The 20449-nt window shown below is 42.3% G+C and overlaps 1 protein-coding gene across 5 annotated transcripts in view; it reads left to right on the forward strand.

Moving 5' to 3' along the window:
* The first annotated feature begins 9323 nt into the window (after positions 1 to 9323).
* The window catches only part of mafa (MAF bZIP transcription factor a), an 87972-nt gene continuing 76846 nt past the window's right edge, over positions 9324 to 20449 (forward strand). For 3 of the 5 annotated variants that reach the window (XM_061766059.1, XM_061766063.1, XM_061766060.1), the window contains exon 1: positions 9324 to 10667. In XM_061766059.1, coding sequence (XP_061622043.1) covers positions 9643 to 10667 — 1025 coding nt within the window. In that variant the 5' untranslated portion in view covers positions 9324 to 9642. Of the gene's footprint in view, positions 10668 to 11359; positions 11517 to 20449 lie in introns of those variants that run through there. The other 2 variants (XM_061766062.1, XM_061766061.1) reach the window with 2 other exon arrangements.

Genomic DNA, 20449 nt, shown 5'->3' on the forward strand with positions numbered 1-20449 from the left:
TCTTAGCCATGTAACAGTTGAAATGATATTAACAGGGATGGATACAGACTGCAGGACTGAAACAGACCAAGGCTTTTATAATGCTAATTATAGTGCCAACGCAGAGATGGAAGTGATGCACATTTGCGGGTCAGATGTCTTAGAATAAGATAATTCAATAACCCTGCTATTTCGTCATGGTTGTTACTCTTTATGCAGTTCGACCAAATATGACATTAATTGTAATTACTTGAATCACCATTTTAGATTAAGTGTGATTAAACAAAGATAATAGTGATGATCTGAGAAGGGACAAAATCTATCTACTCACGTTTCATTAGGCCAAAGGTTTACCTCATCAAACTTTAAAATGTACAACAATATAGTGTAAGTCTCAAATGTCATTGCAAGTTCTGGAATTAGGAACGGATAACAATTTTACAGTTGCAAAATATTATGAGTGGAATTAGACTTGCATGCTAAGGCCTCTCTGTATGACCTCTCTGTTATTAATTGTAACTGCATAATATATATAATATACTACCCGTTTTAGGTTCATAGTGGCCTTGTGAAACTGTACTCTGATTGGGAAAATCAACTTTTATTCACGCTTTTGTGCACTACTCGGTCCAGTCCTAACCCTGTACACTCCCAGCATAATAAATGCAATAATTATGCATTTGTGAAATAACTGTAAATCATTTAATGACCCTACAAGGCAAGAGTTATTTTTAAAAGGGGATTCATCAATATTCTCCAGGGGTACACGAAGAAAGGTCAGAAAATCTCTCATTAGGCTACGGCATGCGCGTCTCAGCGTGAGCATTTACGTAAGCGTGACTGCAATCGGCAGCAGATTTGTGTCACTTGCGTGGGGATCGTCAGCTCTGTGTAACTGTGATGTGGATGTTCACAAGTATAGGTGACATGCAGGTTACCAATTCACAAATAGGAATCCATCTTCAATCACTTAGTTAATGTAGCAGTATCAAAATAGAGCAAATAAAATCATGATGTTTTGAACTGGAGCGCAGAAACGCACCAAGGCCGAACAATTCTAATTGAGATCAGCTCCAAATCATGGCTATCCACCTCCTTTAAGATGCCAGAATTTGGTCATTTTATCAGGAAGTGAGTTTTTAGAGCTAAGTTACAAAAGATGCTTGTCAGAGTTACTCGTGTCAATAGGCGGTAAAGGTTGTGTTACTGTATATCTTTCCGAAGTTAATCGCCTGTATTGGTATCTACAAACACAAAGAGAGTTGGTCCCATTCAGTGGAGTGACTGTAAGCGGTGATTAATTAATTTAGAGAATGAAAACAAAAGCTAATATCATGTCTGTGAGTTAATCATTCAACAGATGATAGTACAGTGGAAGCTCAAAGATTGACCACAAAGGTCGACCTCCAGTTTGTTCAGATTTAACAATTTTTCTGTCATAAATATCCATCCATCCATCCATTTTCTGAGCCGCTTCTCCTCACTAGGGTCGCGGGTGTGCTGGAGCCTATCCCAGCTGTCAACCTGTACTGGTTGCCAGCCAATCGCAGGTCATAAATATCAATCAAAAATTATTCATAATTGCACTTATCATTGGCGTACATGGTTACCTGTAAAGGGATATTACTGCTTGTCCTTCGGCGGTGAGTCGATTTACATTAACGCTGAACACAGTTGACTTTCTGATGTAATTTCTGTTATTATTATTATTGTTACAAGATCTGTATAACTCTGCTTCACTTTGTATATATTTTGGATACAATCTCTCCACACAATAAACTTTAAATCAATATTTTTTTGACAGTGACAATCGAAGCTACAAGTTGAATGACTTAAAGATTTGACTTTGACTAATCAATGATGTCATTGATGTTTTTTCAGTCGTCAGCTTGCTGTGCGCACCTCTAAACTTGCTCACTCACTCCCCAGACATGCTCAGTTGCACAGGCCCCACCCCCGCGACTCGTTTATCCAATCACATTCATACACTCGCTCACGCAATCACATTCAGATACCTTCATGACCTCGCAGACAATCAGCATTTCGAAAACTCTAACACCAATTAACATAAAAAAACCACATGGTCTTTAAGTTATAATAAAATAAAAAAACAATCTGAAGAAATACTGCTTTGCAGTAACTTATTGCAGCAAACTTGCAGTTGCGTTACGTGGAATGTTTTCTAAGAGCCCAGTGTGAGAACAAAGTTTTCTGCGATTTGTGATTGGCTGAATGAGTCGTGGGTGGGGGCCAGTGGAAGGAGGAAGAGGTTTGAAGACTGACATTTGAGACTGCAATATTTTCAAAGCTGCGATTGGCTGGCGACCGGTTCAGGGTGCGAGACCTCTCGTCCGAAGATAGCTGGGATAGGCTCCAGCACGCCCGCGACCCTAGTGAGGATAAAGCGGTATTGAAAATGGATGGATATTTTCCAAGTGACCGTGGTACCGGTCTGATTTTTTAGTGAAATACTGCCACACGCTTGAGGCACTGATGCCAGTTTGCTGCGTGAACCCACCACCTTTTGATTTTAGCGAGACATCCGAGTTGTTGCCAAAACACGTGATTGGTGATTAATCAACCTCAACCTATAAGCACCATTGTGGAGTAGCCGGCCTAGTAGTCGGTTCAACCGCTAACTGAAAATTGTTATCTCTGATTATTTGTCACAGCTCTGTTGCAAAAGTACCAAATGACTTGGTTAGTCCTGTATGTCTAAAAAAAAGTCAGTGATTATTTATTTATTTATTTATGTTTCCCTCTCGTACTCGTCGGAGTCAGTTTCGTTGCCGTGCGGCTCCTCAGAAATGATGCTGGCTTTTACGAAAGCTCGAACAACAGTGCAAGCAGACACGTTAGCCCAAGCATCCACAATCCATTCACATATGGTGGCGTAACTCGCCCGGCGCTGCCTCCTAGCCTTAGTAAAGCTGTGTTCGCCATCTGTCATCCATGGCTCCCACGCCGCTCGCAACTTCACTTTGAACGCCCTGTTTACACGGATGTCCAGCGGTTGGAGTTCCTTCGTCAAGCCTCCCAGAATGATGGCAAGCTCCGAGTTATTGCACTCAGTCGAATGGTGACTGTAGAGACGCTTCTCCCCACTGTTCTTTGCTCTTTAATCCATTGCAAGGGCCACCTCGCCTTGTTTCCGCGGAAATTCAGCTTCGTCTTCTTGACTTGGCGAAGCTCGTTTTCCTGCTTCCTCCACTTGCGAACCATGGATTCGTTGATCTTGAATTCTCTCGCGGCTGCTCGATGCCCATGTTCCTCCGCGTAACTCACAGCTTGCAGTTTAAACTGTGCTTCGTAAGCGCGTCTCTTCGTAGGTGCCATTTTCGGGGGTCCTTAGCCAAACCGATGCACATACCGGAACTATATACCTACTGGGGGTGTGTCTTTAGCATCCTCTGTCACGCGCAGCCTTCCCCCTTTACGTCCGCATGCTGTCGTCTGTCACGTCCGCCTTCCTCTATATAAGCAGCGTGTCGGCAGGAAATGCTCCCAGTCAGTCAAGCGGAGCGCTCATTAAAGTCACACAACAACATTTACAGATTTTGGAACTCTGTGCACACATAAAGCATGCCCCATTATAAGGCGCCCCGTCCATTTTGGAGAAAAATTAAGACTTTTAAGTACGCCTTATGGTCGTGAAAATACGTTAAATATAAAGAGACTCTATGTTTTTAACATTTCATCAGACAACACAGACACACACACACACACGTAAATATGATGCACAAAGACGTAGGGTAAACGTGGCAAACAAACACACACATAGTACATGACTTCTTGGTTGCAAAGTCTAAGTCAAGTGAAAGCAAATAGGACGAAGCGTTAACCTTGTAAATCTATCCAACAGTTCATATATCATTAAGTGCTGTACATATTAACTTACACATGACTCTAAACCATTGTGTTATGTTTATTTGAATGTAATTATGGCTAATTTGTGGAGTATTGACTCCTCGCCTTTGATTGTTATACATCTGATCGGACTTGGCAGCCTCTATTTGTCTTCAACCAAATAAATTAGCAACTTAATAGATATTTGCCGAGCGGCAAGGGGTGCAAATGTGCAACGTTAAAAGTCAAAACACGTTGTCACTGCAGGTCGGCTCACTTGTCACGAAGATCTCAAAAGACAAAAGACAAAGTCCTCTTGTCACACAGAGCCCACACGCTGACCAAATACTTGCCACCAGTGTCAGAGAGGCCATCCAAAATCCACTTCAGAGTCCAGATCTGTTCTACTTGTGGCCTTTTTTCTGTCTGTACTATCCTCTGTTGCACCCTCCACAGCCTCACCCTGACTCTAAGTAATGGATCAGGGTTATTATGACATGGCTGTGCCCACATTCTGTTGCTAGGGTGAAAATTAATATTGCAACTTTGTTGTTCTCACTCAACTGTTGATGAAATTGTACAGGCAGAGAGCAACACTTTGTACAAAAAGAAATGCATGTTGTGTCTTTCCTGATATATTCTTAACTACACAAATGGGGTTTGTGTTCTTTTAAAAAGTCGTGTTGCGTTCAAATGTTCTGATACTTGCAGCGGTATTATCAACTCGCAGGTTGTCTTCAGAGCTGATAATGTAATGGGCTCAGGTTAAGGACTGAATGCAAAAGTGATGGAATGCAAAGGAGCTGATTAGATTGCTGTCTGGACACACACACACACACACACACACACACACACACAATAGACTAACGGTCATACAACAACCAACTCAGTGAACTATGCTCTCTCCACTCACTCACGTCTATCATCGAACACTGTGGAGGTGTGCAGACCTCAAAGTCACATTTCAACAACAGTCTTCACAGTTATTTTTTTTGTGGTAATTACATTTGTATTCGCTGAACACATTATTCACACGGAACTGATTAAAAACTGTTACATCGTCTGCATTGTTGCAGCTCGCGATGGGCATTTGACTACGTTTCCTATATTGAAAATTACATGTTTTTGCATTATTGTTTTTATGACAGGTTTTAGAGGGGAGCCATCTCCAAATGTTATGAACTCCTACTTCCATGCCAGTGCTGTACTGAGCTGACTCGTTACCCACAGCTGACGTCATGATGGACTTCTTTAGCCAGCAAACTAGTCGCGACTGAATAAACAGTGTATATAATACACTTCATTCTTCTTCAATTCTACACAAACTAAATTCTTAACGATTATTCAATCAATTATTATGCACATCCCTATAGTTGAAATTGAGACAGTGTACATGTAACCATATTACATGGCTACTGTCATTATGAAAACAGCGCAGGATACTTCTATACAAAACTGTAACCACAAACTTTACCTCTTTTTTTTTTAACATTTATTTAATTTTTTTAAAATGCCCAAAACCTTCCTGTACCATAAAAGTCACATACTGCATTTCTTTGTACAGAAAACATTCTTTAGATATGTTTCCTTTTTTTGGCCTGACTTAACGTCCTTTCTTTTGCATTAGTATTCTGTAGATGTTTTTATATTTAGCATGTTTCCTTTCAACAGTAAGTGATAAATGGTTATGGAAACAATGACAGCGTGCATTAATGAGGCATTGGAGGGGGGGGGATGGGGGGAGGAAATGCCACAGTGTTTTAGCAATACTCTCCTATTTAACATAGTTGCTATGGTTTCAGAGGTACTTGAATATCACAAATGGCAAAAATATGAGACATTGCTGATACTGTACATAATGTTACAATGTTCAACCTCTTTTTTCCTTCACATTGTATGAATTCTGGTGGATTGATACCTTCTCTCTCCTCTCCGCACACATCTTTCCTCACCCGGCATCATCAATAACTTCAGCCACACAAAAGCAGCTAATTTAGGTCCGCCACTTTCTTCTGTCATGACTAATGAGCTCTCCCTTCGTTTGTGTATTAGTCTCGCTCTGCTGTGGCCGTACCCCAGGGAACGGGCCACTGCTGCGCAGGTAAGCCCAAACAGATGACAGGGCAACCGAGTGGAAATAGAAACAATAGGCTTCTATTGGAGATTGTGTTCTAATCTAAAAGTCGGAGCGCTGTATTGACGAGCAAACGCAGAAACATGTTATGTTGCAGGTATGTCTGCACCCAGAGTTGATTCATTTCAGTGCAGACCTGCTACTCAAGAGCAATCTCCCAAATATTACACTTGAAGGAGTATTTTGGCAACACTTACAATTAATACATGAAAGATAAAATTATGAGAACAAATGTGAAATGTCAGAAGAGAGTTGTATTTTTATGAGGAAAGAAAAATCAAGAATATACACTTGTATTATCCCCTATAATTACAATGCCATATTTCTGTTCTTCTTTATCATGATCAATATGATATGTTTAAGATGATGCATAGCATCTGTTGATAACATTGTGCAGTATGCAGTTATAGACGCATTAAGCACTATATTAAAATGTAACTATTATTGATCATGGACTTACTGGGTATTGTGCATTGTGTCGTATGCATTTTCTGGATGGGCGTATTGTGTGAATGGAATTTATCTGCTTATTTTCTATGTTTGATGTTGTGACTACAACATCCATTCATGGTCCATACAAAATGACTTATTTCAGTCCTATATTAGGTATGTGGAAGATTGCCAATACAATTTTGAATTGATTTGGTTAAAAAAAGAACAAAAACCAAAAAAAACATTGGAATAGCACCCAAAGGAAGAATACATAACTTTGAGGGCTATGAAATAAACTTTCACAACTATTGGCTTGCAGGGTTTCAACTGATTCAGCCTTTTATACAAGACAATTGTAAACTCAATTTACAGTTAGTAGAGCACATACTTTGGCCAATTAAAGCCAAACACTGCTAATTTGGATTAGCATCAAACTGTGTATTTAAATAAATAGCAACATCTTGTTAATGACTGGATTTTGACTTTAAGAAACATGCATTATGTACTATAAAATGAACAATGTGAAAAATGTGTGTTCCTACAATCTGGTGTAAAAGTGGACATAATATTTCTTGCATTGCATTGCTACCGCTAACTACCTAAAGAACCAAAAGGCAATGGAACACAAGCTAAAATACAAATAAGGTTTCTCTCCACCGTCAAGAAATAGCAATTTGAAAGCACCATGTCAGTCAGTTCCCCTCTCTTGCAGCATTATTACTGAATGCACCTTGTGCCCTCAGTTTATTGCATTTTTGCCATTATAGCATACACAATGGGGAGCTCATGCAAACGGCACAAAAATTCCACATGAATGCAATGCCTTTCTGGTCCTGTTACTGCGTGAGAACGAGCAATATGGAGGAGGAACTTTATCAGTGCAAGTATATTTAATGCCAGCCATCTTAATTGTTTACTCCACTGAAATACCTGTACATGTACTATATTAATAAGATATAACAAGTTAGGGGTTGCTATACCTCTCTACTGATAGCTACATTAACTTCAACACACACAAAAAGTCGAAAAACGTTGTTTACACCTAAACACATGGGGGTGAAAATCGTTGGTAGTCCTCTGTTGATGAAAGAAAAACATACAAAGATCCATAAAATAACTTGTTACTGACAAAAAGTGACAATGAACCCAAAATTACAGAAAACTAACAAATGACAATCGTATTCTGTTTTACTTTTGTGGTCCAAGAAAATATTCAAACTAATGAAACAGGCCTGGACAAAAATGATGTTACCCTTAACGTTATATTTTATTGCACAATGTTTTGAGGGAATCACTGCAATCAAAGGATTTCTGTAACCCGCAATGAGACTTTTAGCATGTCTCCACATGTATTTTGTCCCACTATTCAGGAGCAAAACGCTCCAACCCTTTCAGGTTTGGAGGGTGCCTTCTCCATACTGTATGCACAATAGTATTTATATCCGAACTCTTCACAATAGTCTGACGTTGTGTTCATATCCAATCTTGTTTTTTATTAGCTGTGTTTATCCCTTTGGAAGACCCATGACCAAGACATTTCGCTCCAGATCGCCTTGACAGTCTTGACATTTCTTTTCACACAGCACAGGTTCAAGACACCCTGCGCTGGATTTGGCCAAGCAGCCCCAAAACATAACCAAGCCTCTTCCTTGTTTCACTGTCCTGACTGTTTGTTTGTTTTCTTGTACACACGACAAAGGAAAAATTGTTTGTACACATTTGTTAAAGTAAGAAAACCCCACAATTGTTTCAAGAATATTGTTCAAGAAGCACTAAGCCTTGCCAGTATGCACTTCAGCAAATGCCAGTTTCATCAGTTTCAAGTTATTTTAATGCTCAATTGTAGCTTTTTCTCTCATTAACAGAGGGATAACAGCAATTTTGTCCACGTGTGTACAATAAGCACTAAACGGCATAGTACGTAGGGGTGAGAAGGTAACCGGGATCACTTACTATACAGCAGTCGTGTGGCTGTGTTGTACACTTGTCAAAGTAGGAGACCTCTGAACTGAGATAAAGTGCATTATACGACCGCCTTGCAACAAGAGCCACCAGTGCTTAGATAAAGTCATTTTATGGCCGTGGGATATTATATCAGTTACATGGAACACTGGATTCATGTTCATGCACAACAACATATTTGACTTCTTAGACTGTCGGATAATACCAAATGTGTTATAAAGTGTATTATTAAATATCTGCATTGCTTTAAGAAGGACAAACACTGTAATATTAAAGGTTTTATTGTACTTTTTTTTAATTTGATGATTGGGTGAGGGAATTTGATGAGGGGATTTACATCCCCGATATGTCCAAAAGGTGGCAGTGTTGAGTTTTATACTGGTGCTGTGGAATTAACAGTTTAACATTTTTTTTTTTTAAGTCATTTTCTCTGATATGAACTTCGATAAAGTCAACAACCCATGCATGCGGGGCATGTTAAAAGATATATTTAGTGTCAATATTGTAAAATATGTTTAAGTATGCATATACAGTAGAGTTATTAAGTGACGACATGAAAATGAAATGCAGTAATATTCAAAAGAACATCGATTAAAAGTGATCGTTTTAGAAATAAGACTATTAAATGGGAATGAGTCATGCACGTATTTTCCACTGACATAAATGAAACAACTGCAATGTTGTCATGCAAACATGCGTAAAAGAGTAGGGAAAGTCTGCTCCCAGCTGAGTGTCAGCTGACGGCCTTTGACAGTTGGACACGAGAGAGATTGGGAGGAAAAAAAAAAAAAAAAAAGAAAAAAAGTTTGGTATCTGTCGTCGACTAATATGCTAATTAGCACCCGGAGTGTGCGACCCCATTGGCTCCTCGTCCGAGACAATTTCCCACTTGCAGCCTGACGTCATGTCAGCTCCAAAGCTCTTAAACTCAACTGCTGTGTGATGCCTGCTTCAAAAAATCGCTCCCGTGTCCAGCCCTCGCTCGCAGCCAGCCGCCTCGGGTCGCGATGTCTCCGTGAGAAAACCGGGCGCGTGGAAAGTTGTGTTAAATGTTTGAAATTACAACGCGCGCGCCGAGAAGGGACTCCGCTCCTCGTGCGCGCGACAGCCTCCGCCGAGCGACGGCCGAAGTAGTCGGAGCCGGGACGCAGAGAAACTCTTCTCTGTGACGCTTTAAGACAAACTCCCTCAAAGTGGCTCACGTTCTCGCCAACCAGCCCGGCGCGACGGCTGCTGTTCAGCCCGCCTGGAGGACTGTGAGCAGCAGCAGCAGCAGCAGCAGCAAGAGGATGGCATCAGAGCTGGCAATGAGCAACTCCGACCTGCCCACCAGTCCCCTGGCCATGGAATATGTTAATGACTTCGATCTGATGAAGTTTGAAGTGAAAAAGGAGCCGGTGGAGCCCGATCGCACCATCAGCCAGTGCAGCCGCCTCATCGCCGGGGGATCCTTGTCTTCCACGCCGATGAGCACGCCCTGCAGCTCTGTGCCCCCCTCCCCGAGCTTCTCGGCGCCCAGTCCGGGCTCGGGGAGCGAGCAGAAGACACACATAGAGGACTTCTACTGGATGTCCGGTTACCAACAGCAGCTCAACCCAGAAGCGCTGGGCTTCAGCCCCGAGGACGCGGTCGAGGCGCTCATCAACAGCAGCCACCAGCTCCAGTCGTTCGATGGCTACGCCAGAGGCCAGCAGTTCCCAGGCGCAGCCGGCCCGGGAGGCGCCATGGCCGGGGAGGAGATGGGCTCCGCCGCGGCGGTAGTGTCGGCGGTCATCGCTGCGGCCGCCGCTCAGAACGGGGCTCAGCACCACCACCACCATCACCACCACAACCACAGCGGGGCCGGGGGAGGAGGAGGGGGCAGCGGAGGCGGAGGTGGCGGTGGCGGTCACCACCACCACCAGGCGCCGGGCATCCAGTCCAACGGCGTCTCCGGGACAAATCACCACCCGCACATGCGCCTGGACGACCGCTTCTCAGACGAGCAGCTGGTCACAATGTCCGTGCGGGAGCTCAACCGACAGCTGCGGGGGGTCAGCAAGGAAGAAGTGATCCGGCTCAAGCAGAAGAGGAGGACCCTCAAGAACCGAGGCTACGCGCAGTCGTGTCGCTTCAAGCGCGTCCAGCAGCGGCACGTCCTGGAGGGCGAGAAGACGCAACTGGTGCAGCAAGTGGAGCACCTCAAGCAGGAGATCTCCAGGCTGGTCCGGGAGAGGGACGCGTACAAAGAAAAGTATGAGAAGCTCATCGGCAACGGCTTCAGAGAAAGTGGCTCGAGCAGCGACAACAACCCTTCATCTCCGGAGTTTTTCATGTGAGTCTCCACATATTCGCGCAAAAGAGTGAAAAAAAAAAAAAAAAAAATTGCCCGGCTTTAAAAGTTTCAGTTTGAACTTTCTTTTCCTATCACCATTTGGCGCAAATGCCTACTAAGAACTATTTTGTCTTTTTTTTTTTTTTTTTTTTTTTACTTTTAGTTTTCATTTGACATATTTTAAACAGGTTGTTGATTTAGATGTGGAGAGATGTTTTTGACTTCACACAACTCATCGATTCTACTTCTTTATTTTATCATAATTGACCCATTTGTCATTATAGTTCTCAACCGCCATTAGATTTGCAGTGTCTTGATTTGGATCCCACTTAGTTCAGCAAGTGCATGCATGCACTCAACTTGCCCTTTGCCACTTTTTTTTTTTTTTTTGGAAATCAGTGTGCAGATACTTGTTAAAGTGCATTCATGGATTTGTTTTGTTTTGTTTGCCAAACTTGGAGGATTGCCAGCCATTTCATGCATTTGCTTCTTAAAAGACTATGTATTCATTTTTTGTTTCCCCAAAAAAAGTTTTTGGAACTATTCTGCATGCGGGACATGTATGTTCTTTTTTAAATGCTGTTTTATCTCTCTGTGCTATGTCTTTTTTTTTTTTAATTGTTATTATTTTGTGAGATGACTTCAGCATGGCATTCATATTTCATTTATGCCTCCTCACTTTTTTGGGACAGCTATACAAAAAAGTGACAGGACTTCCCACCTGTGTACAGTGCGATGGCGTTTCAGCTGTGTTGAAGTGCACCACCACCCAACTCTTATAGGCTGCAATGAATATGATGGAAGTGGATCAGCGGGGATCCTGGTTCAAGGAGAGGAAAAGGAAATCTTTTTAAAAAAAAATTTTTTTACTGTTATTTAAATAGTATTCCTCTGCATTTGACTAAAGATGAAAGTGTAATATAAGTACAAAGTTTTATAAATTTACGTTGAAGAATAGACAAAAAAAAAAGTGCCACCGTTTCATGCATATAGATGACTAATATAGTTCATAAGCAAAAGCATTTGGACACGATTTGATGTGACTGGCTCGGGTCAAGTGGATGCGGTAAGCAGAAGGTTGTACAGTGAATTTGCAGCATATGAGTGAGAACTCCATTTGCCACTATTTTCAAAATGCTAAATTGTTAAGCATTTGAGCTTGCGATGCTTTTAAAAGAGTTTTGTAAAGAAGTTGAAGTATTGTGAGTGCAGTGCACTAAACATTCTGGGAGTAAAGAATAACTGTTTTGCACAGTTATTTGGCCCTGTTAGGTATTCGTAACATGCAATACTTTCATTATCACGTAAGGAAAGAAGAAGTTGTGTTGAATTCAACAAACTCAATATTTACAAAGCAATAACAATTCTTATAATTGATAATGTCTGGACATTGTTAGATGGTCAGGGATTGATACCCTGCATGTACAACTAAAAAACGAGGGCGCTCCTTTTGAAAATATGTGAATTAATCTTACATCATACATACATATAAATATATAAATATATATATATTTTGCTGTGCAAAATGATTTCACTCACTAACCGTATGTGATGTTCATATGTGCTCGTTTTTGTCCTTTCATACAAATAAATGATATGCAATAAATGTATAACTGCCTTCAATAAGTTTCTCACTTTTCTTTAAATGGTCCTCAGAATTTTCACTGTCATCCAAACGGGAAAAAAACAAACAGTGAAATTCATCAGGAAAAGTTTTGCAGCACAAAAGATTTTTTTTTCATGTATCAATGTCACACAGACACCCCAAGATGGTATTTACCCCAATTATTATGCAATATATATATATATATATATTTAAAAAAAAATAAAAAATTGGGAAAGCAGTGCATGTTGAAATTATTAGAAGCAGAGATATCCTACACAGATTAATTCATGCAGTGATTGTTCTTGTTTTTTAATTATACAGTCGGCAGTTTGGTACGGACGTTTCCAATGCTACATTTCCTCTGAAAAACATTTTCCATAAGAGCAAGTCAATCTAGAATTATATTCATAGCAATGGAAAGGGTCCATGAATTAAAACATAACTAGGAAAAAAATATGTATAAGTGTCTTGTATATACTTGGAGTTTTATTTTTTTTCTCATACATGTACATTCTTTTACTTGCATGTTCCCGGTAATGAGGGTGTGTGTGTGTGTGTGTGTGTGTGTGTATGTATGCAAGCATGCATTTAAGTACTGTACATGTAATGTGTTTTAGTAAAAATGTGATTTGTGCATGTATCATATTCCCTCTCCCGTCATGTTGCGTGCTGCTTGATATGTTGTCAGGTTTTTTTTTTGGACAACGTGTGTGCACACACACTGTTATTTGTGGATCTTTCAATTCCATTCCACTTCATCCTGTTTGTCAGAGGGCCTGGATGTTGGCTCGGTGCAGAGTCCGAATGGAGGCGGGGGGCTGTAGGGAGGGGACAGTCATGTCATGTGAGGAGGCACTGCAGAAGGTGCCAATACCAGTGGGCAGAAGAAACCCAATCCTGTAATTTGGTCGCTCTTGGACTTCTCTAATAGATTGTTTTAAATATTTTTTATAAACATCACTGAACGTTTTTTTTTTCCTAACAAGGACTTCTTCTCAAACACAAGGAATTTGTGCAAGTTGTCTAATGGTCATGTTTGGTCAATTGTTGTGATGGAACAGGAGGTATAGACAGAGCAAGCCTGGATTTTTAACATAATCATGCAAACTCTGTTTGTGACCAGTTTGGGTCCTACATAAAAGACATGTTTTCAAATGAAAACTTACATGTGTGCCTGTCCAAAGATGAAAGTGAGGGACAACGGGCCGAAAGGGCATTTTCGTTTTGTGGCAGAAAGACTTTCGTCCGTAAAGGCTAATGAATCCATCAACAGATATTTTTGACGATGGCACGACTCCGTCACCTCCTTGCTAATCCTGCAGCCTTGTTGGGACATGGTTAGACTGCATTGAGTAATTTTTAAATAAAACTACATCTTAATCGTAGTAATGTGCAACACATTGGGTCATTTTGCTAACCAACGCTTGCATGTCTACTTTTATTCCAGCGATTTCCTCAGAGGTGTATGCTGTTTTGCGCAGCCGACAGAGGGGAGAGACTGAGACAATAGTTGGGCTCGTGCTGAATTAAATGGTTTTGCTGATGATTAATAGTGGTGTGGCCCACTAGCTCCTGCGATGTAGGGATGATAAATCGAGAGCGTTGCTCCGTGCAGCTGTGCCGCTGTCGGGTCTTTGCATGCGTGCACATGCTACGCAAATCACGGCCAAGCCGCTCTCCTTCCACACTGTATCCAATTACATCTATTTGATCTGAGATGCAGTGTTGCTATTTTCGTATTTCACTATAAGAGCGATGTACTGAAAGGCTTTAGAATGGATGGATATTTGTTTGCTTTTATTTCCATTCACAGAGGGTATTTGCTGATTCAAAGGGGATCTTTTAAATAGCTGGGCTTTCTTTCATATATTTTACAGCCTAGTGTTGTGGGTTTTTAGTGGTATGTAAAAAATTACAATATGGTTTCTGGTTTAAATGTTCTCTTTCAACCCTTTTTGCATGCTCATTTTGATTGTTTCCTTGTTGGCAAACATCAATTTGAGCTAAACTAACAACACACTTGCATACTTTTTAGAACTGAAAACACCCTCAGAAATGAACATTAAGTCGATGTGCATTGTTCCTCATGTGATTGTGGCGTTTAGGCTGCCTGAAGACTGATATAGTTAACAAAAGCACCATACATACCCATACAAAGTTCAATCTGTGGCATGATGTGGCTTGCAGTCAACATGTGGGCAAAGCGTGGACGTTAAGTCTTTAAAATCATCAGAAGGAACTAGAGGAGTCGCTGGGGAAGGATCTGTTGCTTTGCTGCTTATGTGTGCTCATGTTTTTGTTTAATGGGGATGTACACAAGTGTACAATAGGTGTGAGGTGTTTGTCTACCAATGTATGCGTGCATGTACAGTATCACCTTGTCATCTTCTCGAGCCGACGATGAGTAGAGGTCAAAAGGGACAGTACACAAGGCTGCTTTCAAAGTCATTAGAGTAATCTCTGCCCCGGGGAGCCCACGCTCATTTCCTCTGCCCAGAACCCACCAAATGAGATGGACAAGCACTTCCGACATACCACAGAACTCCGTCTATTCTAAATGATTCATTTTTATTTTTTTTTACCCATTTCCTGTGTTTTTCCATTGTCTTATTGTTAATGAGCAAACATGACAACATCATTTGATACATGGTGGATATAAAAAGTCTACACACCCCTGTTCAAATGTCAGCTTTTTGTGATATAAAAAAATGAGACCAAGATAAATATTTCAAAACTTTTTCCATCGCTGAAGGGATCTCAGCTGTATGACTCAATTGAAAAAAAAAGATGTTTTTTTTTGAAAGAGGAAGTAAAAATAACAAAACAAAACAAAAATCATTTGGTCGCACAGGGGTGCGCACCTTCATTACTGGGATGTGGCTGTGTTCGGAATTAACCAATCAAATTCAAATATTTATTTATAGTGTGCATTTCATACACAAGTCAACCTAATGTGTTTTACATGATTAAAATCATTTAAAAAGAAAGAAAAAAATAGCTTATAAACATTTAAAACAAATAAAAATAAAAATAGAATTAAAATGGCGGACAGTGCAAGAAATATTTAAAAGTGGAAATGCTCTAACAAGCATAAGCAAAAAGAAGAGGTTTTAACCTGAACTTAAAAACGTCAATTCTGTTGGCAACTTATTCCATGTATGTGCAGCATAACAGCTAAATGCTCCTTCACCATGTTTGCTTTGGACTCTGTACTCCACTATTTGACATGACTCTGTGGATCTCAGACCCCTACTGGGTTTATATATCATGAGCATTCCTTTCAGGACCTAAGTCCATCCATCCATCCATTTTCTGTACCGCTTACCCTAACGAGGGTCGCGGGCGTGCTGGAGACTATCCCAGCTATCTTCGGGTGAGAGGCGGGGTACACCCTGAACTGGTTGCCAGCCAATCGCAGGGCACATTTAAACAAACAGCCATTCGCACTCACAGTCACACCTACAGGTTATTTAGAGTTTTTAGAGCCTTCCAACCATCAGAATCAGAATCATATTTATTTGCCAACTATGTCCAAAAAACACACAAGGAATTTGTCTCCGGTAGTTGGAGCTGCTCTAGTACAACAACAGACAGTCAATTGACAGAGAACACTTTTGCGACATAAAGACATTGACAAAGAAAAAAAAAATAGTCACTGAGCAGTAAAGGGTTGCTAATGATGTGGTAATGCCGGTACACAACCATGCATGTTTTTGGGATGTGGGAGGAAACCAGAGTACCCGGAAAAACCCACGCAGGCACGAGGAGAACATGCAAACTCGACACAGGCGGGCTGGGATTTGAACTCCGGACCTCAGAACTGTGAGGCAGATGTGCTAACCAGTCGGTCACTGTGCCGCCGGACCTAAACCATTTAGTGATTTGTAGACCAGTAGCAGAACTTTAAAATATATTCTAAAGCAGACTGGGAGACAGTGTAGAGACTTTAGAATTGGAATAATATGTTCTGACCACTTTGCTCTGGTCAGAAACCGAGCTGCAGCATTCTGAATGAGCTGCAGCTGTTTAATGCTCTTTTGGGGGAGTCCAGTTAGAAGACGAATACAATAGTCAAGTCTATTTGAGATAAAAGCATGGATGAGCTTCTCTGGTCTGCTTGGCACATGCAAGCCTTCACTCTGTTCTTCAGCTGGTAGAAGGCAGTTTTAGTACACCAAGTTTTCTGACTGCATCTCCGTTTTTTAAAGAGAGTGACTCCACGTATTTACGAATAGCAATCCTCTTTTCTTTATTGACAAAAAACAATTATCAGTTTTCCATCCATCCATCCATCAATCCATCCATTTTCTACCGCTTATCTGAGGTGGGGTCGCGGGGGCAGTAGCTTTAGCAGGGACGCCCAGACTTCCCTCTCCCCAGCCACTTCATCCAGCTCTTCCGGGGGGATCCTGAGGCGACCCAGTGTCTCCAGCGTGTCCTGGGTCATCCCCGTGGTCTTCTCCCGGTGGGACGTGCCCGGAACACCTCACCAGGTAGGCGTCTGGGAGGCATCCGAATCAGATGCACCAGCCACCTCATCTGGCTCCTCTTGATGTGGATGAGCAGCGGCTCTACTCTGAGATCCTCCCGGATGACCCTATCTCTAAGGGAGAGCTCGGACACCCTGCGCAGGAAACTCATTTCGGCCGCTCGTATCCGGGATTTTGCTCTTTCGGTCATAAGTGAGGTTAGGAACGTAGATCGACCAGTAAATTGAGAGCTTCGCCTTTCGGCTTAGCTCCTTCTTGACCACAACGGACCGATACAAAGTCAAGTCAAGACGCTGTATTGATCTGCCTGTCGATCTCCCGTTCCATTCTTCCTTTACTCGTGAACAAAACCCCAAGATACTTGAACGCCTCCACTTGGGGCAGGATCTAATCCCTGACCTGTAGAGGCCACGTCACCCTTTTCCAACTGAGGACCATGGTCTCAGATTAGGAGGTGCTGATTCTCATCCCAGCCGCTTCAGACTCGGCTGCGAACTGGTCTAGTGAGAGTTGGAGATCATGGCTTGATGAAGCCAACAGAATCACATCATCTGCAAAAAGTAGAGATGCAATACTGAGGCCACCAAACCGGACACCCTGTATGCCTCGGCTGCGCCTTGAAATTCTGTCCATAAAAGTTATGAACAGAATCGGTGACAAAGGGCAGCCTTGGCGGACTCCAACCATAACCGGAAATGACCCCGACTTACTGCCGGATATGCAGACCAAACTCTGACTCCGGTCGTACGGGGACCGAATAGCCCATATCAGGGAGTTCGGTACCCCATACACCCGAAGCACCCCCCACAGAACCCACCGAGGGACACGGTCGAACGCTTTCTCCAAGTCCACAAAACACATGTAGACTGGTTGGGCGAACTACCATGCACCCTCGAGGACCCTGCCGAGGGTGTAGAGCTGGTCCACTGTTCCACGGCCAGGACGAAAACCATACTGCTCCTCCTGAATCTAAGATTCGACTTCCCGACGGACCCTCCTTTCCAGCACCCCTGAATAGACCTTACCAGGGAGGCTGAGGAGTGTGATCCCCCTGTAGTTGGAACACACCCTTCTTCAAAAGGGGGACCACCACCCCAGCCTGCACTGTCCCCGATGTCCACGCGATGTTGGAGAGGCGTGTCAACCAGGACAGCCCCACAACATCTAGAGCCTTTAGGAACTCCGGGCGAATCTCATCCACCCCCGGGACCTTGCCACCGAGGAGCTTTTTAACTACATTGGTGACCTCAACCCCAGCGATATGAGCGCCCGCCTCATAGAACCCAGACTCTGCTTCCTCATGGGAAGGCGTGTCGGTGGAATTGAGCAGGTCTTCAAAGTATTCTCCCCACTGGCTCACAACGTCCCGAGTTGAGGTCAGCAGCGCCCCATCCCCACTATATACAGTGTTGATGGTGCACTGCTTCCCCCTGCTGAGAAGCCGGATGGTGGTCCAGAATTTCCTTGAAGCCGTTTGGAAATCGTTCTCCATGGGCTCACCGAACAACTCCCACGTCCGACTTTTTGCCTCAGCAACCACCAAAGCTTAATTTTATTTATTTATTTTTTAAATAAGAGTCAGTACACACCACCATTTAACGTAACTCTGATTAACCTCAAATAAAGTTTAGCTGTTCTAGGCGGCATTTCCTGACATTTTTGGTTTCTAGCAGAAGCCTGAAGGTTTTGTCCTCACACTGACTGCTATTTTGAACTGTTCAAAATTCTTTCCACCATGACTCAGGTCTCAGTTCCAGCTGAAGAAATATGTCCCAAAGCTTATTATGCCACCACCATGCTTCCCTCTAGGTATGGTGGGTTTTTTTGGGGTGATGAGGAGTATTGTGTTTGCGCCAAACATACCTTTTGGAATTACAGCCAAAAAGTTCAATCTTGGTTTTATCGGACCATAGCAATCTTTTGCCACAAGTATTAGGGAGATTTCAAGTGAGCAGAATGTAGCTGTTTTTATTTGTAAGATAAGGTGTCCATCTTGACACCCTACCCCATAGCCCAGACATATGAAGAAGACAGGAGATTGTTGTTACATGTCCTAAACAGCAAGTACTTGACAAAAATTCCTGCAATTCCTTCAATGCTGACTTCTTGACTTTTGATTGACTTCTTAGCAGCCTCCCAGACCAGTTCTTGTCTTTCATCAATTTTAGAGGGATGTCCAGTTCTTGGTATTGTTACTGTTGTGTGACAATTTTCTCCACTGGATGATGGATCTTCACTGTGCTCCAAGATATATTTATTGTCTTTGAAATTATTTTCCACTCTTTTCCTGTCTGATAACGTTGAACAATGTTATCCCTCTGATGCCATAGAAGCTATAAGATGTGAATACAAAAATGTCAGGAAAAGTCTACTAGAGCATCTGAACTGTATTTAGGGTTAATCAGAGGAAATTTAAATGGTGGCAGAATGAATGCCATTGGTTAATTCTGAATACAACCACATCCCCAGTTATAAGCGGGTGTGCACATTTGTGCAACCACATTGTCAGTTTATTTATTTATTTATTTATTTTAACTGCTTTCAAATATATACAGCATACATCCATCCATCCATCCATTTTCTGAGCCGCTTCTCCTCACTAGGGTCGCGGGCATGCTGGAGCCTATCCCAGCTGTCATCGGGCAGGAGGCGGGGTACACCCTGAACTGGTTGCCAGCCAATCGCAGGGCACATCGAAACAAACAACCATTCGCACTCACAGTCATGCCTACGGGCAATTTAGAGTCTCCAATTAATGCATGTTTTTGGGATGTGGGAGGAAACCGGAGTGCCCGGAGAAAACCCACGCAGGCACGGGGAGAACATGCAAACTCCACACAGGCGGGGACGGGGATTGAACCCCGCACCTCAGAACTGTGAGGCTGACGCTCTAACCAGTCGGCCACCGTGCCGCTATACAGCATACAGTATATGTTTAACAGGTCATAGATCACATTCATGGTGGAAAAAAGTTTGAAAATGATTTATCTTGGTCTAATTTTTTATATTACAAAAAGCTGGCTTTCGAACAAGGGTGTGTAGACCTTTTTATATCCACTACTATCCCATCCATTTTCTGAGCCGCTTCTCCTCACTAGGGTCGCGGGCGTGCTGGAGCCTATCCCAGCTATCATCGGGCAGGAGGCCCAAACAAACAACCATTCACACTCACATTCACACCTACAGGCAATTTAGAGTCTCCAATTAATGCATGTTTATAGGATGTGGGAGGAAACCGGAGTGCCCGGAGAAAACCCACTCAGGCACGGGGAGAACATGCAAACTCCACACAGGCGTGGCCGGGGATCGAACCCCGGTCCTCAGAACTGTGAGACTGACGCTCTAACCAGTCGGCCACCATGCCGCCTTTATGTCCACTTGATTAATTCATTATTCTTGTACCTAAAGAACATTGAAAAACGTTTTCAGAGAACCAATTCCACTCCAATTCAATTTCTTCTACATCACTCAAATACTGATTGAAGCATGACACAAACTTGTTTCATACTATTTTATACTTTTTACAGTGTCACAAATGGCTATCACATCTGAGGATGGTATTTTCAGATTTACAGAAGAAGATAATGAAAATCCGGTCTCCTGTCATTCTATATGAGTGAGATAGAGTGTGGAAACACTAAACTCCTTCAGAATTAAACTGACATCAGGGAACCATTAAGGTGCTT

This window comes from Phyllopteryx taeniolatus, chromosome 2, assembly GCF_024500385.1.
Source record: "Phyllopteryx taeniolatus isolate TA_2022b chromosome 2, UOR_Ptae_1.2, whole genome shotgun sequence".
Classification (NCBI taxonomy): domain Eukaryota; kingdom Metazoa; phylum Chordata; class Actinopteri; order Syngnathiformes; family Syngnathidae; genus Phyllopteryx; species Phyllopteryx taeniolatus.